This window comes from Atta colombica, unplaced genomic scaffold, assembly GCF_001594045.1.
Source record: "Atta colombica isolate Treedump-2 unplaced genomic scaffold, Acol1.0 scaffold203, whole genome shotgun sequence".
NCBI lineage: Eukaryota > Metazoa > Arthropoda > Insecta > Hymenoptera > Formicidae > Atta > Atta colombica.
This window is the reverse complement of record NW_017259298.1, coordinates 721,050-726,413: the sequence shown is the minus strand read 5'-3', so window position 1 is coordinate 726,413 and position 5,364 is coordinate 721,050. Positions and strand designations below refer to the sequence as shown.

General features: G+C 27.1%; 1 protein-coding gene across 1 annotated transcript in view; it reads right to left on the bottom strand.

The window, feature by feature from the left end:
* Positions 1–5,364, bottom strand: part of LOC108687230 (fatty acid synthase-like) — a 16,922-nt gene that overhangs the window by 9,736 nt on the left and 1,822 nt on the right. The window contains 1 exon segment of the mRNA XM_018192892.1: positions 2,929–3,179. Coding sequence (XP_018048381.1) covers positions 2,929–3,179 — 251 coding nt within the window.

The following is a 5,364-nucleotide window of genomic DNA, read 5'->3' as shown; positions in this document are numbered from 1 at the left end:
GTGTGTGTGTGTGTGTGTGTGTGTGTGTGTGTGTGTGTGTGTGTGTGTGTGTGTGTGTGTGTGTGTGTGTGTGTGTGTGTGTAATTAGAGTAGAATTGTTCGTATATTTTCTTAAGAAATTTCTTTAAAAATTGTCATGGCTTATTTCATAATTAAATTAACTTTAAATTAATATAATCGACAAAAGTTTCGGCTTATAAAGCCTTCTTCAGTTAAAATGCAGAAAAACAATCTTAAATTGACAAACTGAATAAATAACTAATACAATGAGAATTTAAAATACCATTGGTGATCAATGTATAAAGAACGTCAAATGTATTATGATAGATTACAATAAGATAGGAATATTTGAATACTTCAGTCAACAGATTAATTATGTTCCTCGATAAAATAGTTTTGCCATTCCTCGGTTGAAATCGAGAATCCAGTCAAAGACGTATATCAACGATATGACAATTAGTTCCGAGTATTTTAGACATTGTTAATTTATATAAAATACTGTAATCAATACTTTCACTCAGAGATCCGATTAAGTGCACTAAAATTAGATATTGACTGTTACTCGTTTGAAAATTAATATTCATTTTTTAAATTTTCATTGTACTCGTTATTTATTAACAGTTTGTTGATTTAAGATTGTATTTTTGCGTTTTAACACAGAAGAAGGCTTTGTAAGCTGAAATGTTTGTTGATTATATTAATTTAAAGTTAATTTAATTATGACTCGAAATAAGCCATGACATTTTGTAATTTTATATATATATGTATATACATATACATATATTGTAATACAATCGCTATGTATATTTATATTTTATTCAATTGGTTGACGCTAACTTGACAGACGTTTCGATTTCTGCTTGAAATCTTTTTTAATGTGAAATTAAATAATCCGATAATTTAAGACAAATGTTTTACTTAGTACATAAACGCAAAGACAATATGTTTATGTGCAGAATTAGAGCCCAGTGCACCGCGTTTCCACATCGCCTCTTAGTTTATAGTTTCTATATTATTACAAGACCTGGACCTTTTTCTTTTGATAAATTGATAATTGTGTCGTCATTTTATATACATTATGTAGATGATATTACATTCGCAGTGTATAAAAAACACATTGGTGAACTTGTGATGTCTTCAATGGACATATTATCCTACTGTCCAATGGACATATTATCATGGATATCATCCACGATTACAGATTGAAGAGGATGACAGGCTAAACTTTTTAGATATAACATTGATTAAGGAGGGAAGCTTTCTCACATATGACTGGTTTCACAACCCTCTTTCGTTATCTTATTATAATTACTTTTCAAAACATCCTTTTTAAGACAAAAGATAGGAGTTATTATATTTAGTTGATGTAACTTGTTTTGTCCTATATTTCAAACTAAGAATTTTGACATGATTGTCAGAATCCGTTTAAAAAATAGTTATCCGTTGAAATTAATTTTTTCCATCATCAAAATTAGACTATACAAGAAATTCGATTTACTGAATAAACAGACTAGCAACAATGACAATAAAGAAAATACAAATTAAAAAAACAAAAAAAGAATTTTTTTCACAGTTCGTTCATGTCTGACATTTGAGATAAAATCAGAAATTTTTTTTAAGAACAACACTGCAGGCATATAAGGAGATAAATGAATTAATTAAATTCATCAAAGTCCTCAAAGACAAGTTATGTCTCACAACATGATTCATAAAATACAATACATACATGATGATTGTGTGACGCATCATTATGTGGGTCAGATCGGTAGAACCCTAAAAGCGAGAATTAGCAAACGTAAAATCATATTAATTGGAACACCAAAGTTTAGTAACTATGGAGATTGGAATGAATTCGATTGGAAATATAAAAATCTTAGACGAAAAGAAAATTTTAAACAAACGACTTATCTCAGAAATGATTTTTATACCCAAACAAAAAAACACAGCTTGAATTTATAAACGGACATAGAACTTTTAAACTTGGCTTATTCCGATATGCTTAATAAAAATTAATATTTTTCCTCTCTTCAATATTTTCTTTTCATGCCTTCGCAGTATGTTTTCGTAACAGACATTGTCAAATGACTTGTAATACGCAAATACGAATAACATCATGTAAGTTGTAATCTTTATTTTTTTTTTTTCCTTTCTTGTGACATAAAATTTGTTCATTTAGTAAACTTGAAAGCTTGATAATGTGATATTGAATCATAGTGCATTCTTACACAAACAACTTACTCTTTGTCTTTTTCTAGTTCTAAAAATTAGAAAAAGAAGATAAGTGAAACATTTGTCTTAAATAATTGGATTATTTAATTTCATATTGAAAAGGATCTCAAGCAGAGATCGAAACATTTATTAAATTAATTTAGATAACGTTGATTAATTGAATAAGTATAATAAGTATTTTTTTACACATCAACATTCTGTGTTTTGACTCTTAAGGCACTTTATGTCCTCTTTATGTAGTTGATTTATTTCACTACTCTGGTGAAAACTTTTCTTAGATTTTTTCATATAATTTTTCAGAATTTCTATATATAATTTTATAACTTTCTCACATTTTTTTATATGAATTAGAACATTTTTTAGAAAATCTACATCTTTTTTCATATATGTTAATTATAAAATATCGTAAGATTTTTCAAATTTTTTGTAAATATAATTTCTAACGAAATGTTATAAAATTTAAAATAGTTTAAAATATTTTTTAAAAATATGGGATGAGAAATTTCAAAATATTTCAGAATTCACTTGTATGAAAAATTCTGAAAGAAGATTTAACTTTCAAAATATTTCTGAGTATTTCTGAAAAAATGTTCCAATTCGTATAAAAATTATGAGAAAAATTATCACCAGGGATAGAACCTCAAATTCTTAATTTGCTCTATTAATTTGCTATGTATATATAGTAATAATCTTTTTTACCTGCAAATCTTGGTATAAAAATTTTTCTTGTGTTTCAATATAAGATGCCGCTACAATAACTGCAGTATTTTTTCCTCGTAATTGCTTTGGATTTATCCCTGCATCGATAATTGCTTCATAAGAATGCTCCAATAACATTCTCGCTTCACATGTGAGTGTGTGTGCATGCTCGAAAGATAATCCAAAAAAATCCGCATCAAATTTTTCCATATTATTAATTATTCCAATACGTTTTGGTAATTTCTGATTGTCTAATAAAACATAGATATATTTATACAAACATATTGTATTTTTTGTTCATCTTTTTATCATTTTAATTTTGGAGTACATTATCTTTGATTAAAATTCTTTAGATTGTCAAATACATTCCCAATCACTTCAGTTTTTTTTTGTACAAAAACGATTTTTACATACAAATTTATTTAAAAACAATTATTCCTGAAAATAAAGACATGTTTTAACAATTTTTTGCTAGCAGCCTACTAGGATTTGATCTTGAATACATTCAGATTTCTGAGACGCAAAAAACTTAGAAGTATACTCAGGTAGCTAAATAGTATAGAAGTATACTCAGATAGATAAAATGTCTGCAATCTTCTAGCAGAATGTCAGTAAGTTTGAGCAGAAATTGACGACAGTCTGCCATCATCTGCGTTAGACTTGTGTTTTGTTAACATCGCCTGTCAATATAATGTGAAGGCAAATTGTTGGCAGAAACTGAGCAGATCCTGTCGACATTATTGATTGCTTATAGATTCTGTTACGTTTTTTTTTCTGCCAACAGTATTATGCACATCTAATTCTGTTGTTATTTTGTTGACATAAAGTGTAGCAGATATTTAAAAAAAATCTGCTTTCTACAGATTTGGCTATCTAGGTAGCTTCGTCAACTTGTTCGACTTGTTTTTCGAATCATCACTCTAAATAAATTTCATTAAGCAAAATCGATTAGAATCGTAATCAAATGACGCAAAATCAATAAATATTGGGTACGAGTTCAATTGGAACTTTGATGTCGTTTAGAGTTTAGAATTAGAACAATAGATTGATTATAATGATGTTTACTTGAAATATTTATTATCGTTTCTGAATCAATGTATATGTAAAAAGAATAATTCAAAACATTTTGATGATTTACATATTAAATATGTAATTATATGTTGACATGCAAAAGGAGTGGCATATTCTGTCTACCAGTGTTAAGAATTAAATAATAATATCTTTTGTATAATATCTTTATCGGTATAAAGTAAATGTCCCAATAATCGAATGTCTAAGCGTAGGTTGTCATAAATAATACAATTTATAATATTAGAAAGGTTTTTGATATATATTTGAATATATTTGTATTTAATATAAATATTCGTTTGAAAACTCAAGACACCTTTAAAACAAGGAAAAATTATTTGTATCCATTTATAACAATTATTAATTAAAATATTGAAATAATAGAATGCGTCAATGTATCAGTAGCCGGTTGGATGCTGAGATGTAATTGTCCTAGTGTCCGACCATAATTAGAAAATTAGTATACTGACGGAAAATATTAATATAAATAGATGTTTAATGACAAAAAACAACTAATTCAAATTGATCTTTCAAGTAAAAAGCATTTGAGACTAATATTAATTTAAATAATATTAATTTAAATAAAGTATTGTATAACTGACCGGGTATAGGTACTGTCCGGTCAGATATCTATGTCCAAACATTTACACAACACTTCATTTTAGTTAATATTAGTCTCAAATAACAATATTACGTTTTTTAAAACGTAATATTGTTATTTAACATATTGTAATTTAACTATAATCTTTAAATGCAATTGTATTGTAATACAGTAACAATACAAAAAAAGCATTTGAAATTAATAATAATAAATTTTGTGTAAGTGTCCGGAGGACACAGGTACGTGTCTGTTCACTGGAACATTTACTTTAATTACTTTTTCTTTCAGTAACAATGTACATTTCCTTATTTGTAACGTCAACGGTAATGCAAATACATTTTTGAGATGATGGTGACGAATATATATAATCGTTATTTTTATCGTTTTATCATATAGATACATGATATGTGTATAAAAAGTGCATAAGTTTTTTTGATAGTGTTCTGATTAACCATAATCAAACTTGGAGCTGAGTTGCACATTTCGATCGATTTTGTCTATTTTCATTTCTACTCTTTTTGTTTCACAGCATTTAGATTGTAGATATAAGACAATCGAGTTCAAGGGTATTCGCTGTGAAGCTGTAAATCATACAAAGCAATCATAGAGATATAGGATTTTGTAATATATTGGTTGCAGACTCAACCGCTGCGTTACGGATTCGTGAGCGCTTGCTGCTACTGTTGTATTATTAATATTATTTGAATGTTAGAAAATCAAAAGTAACATACTTTTTTAAAGTATATTTAAAAATATATTTATATATT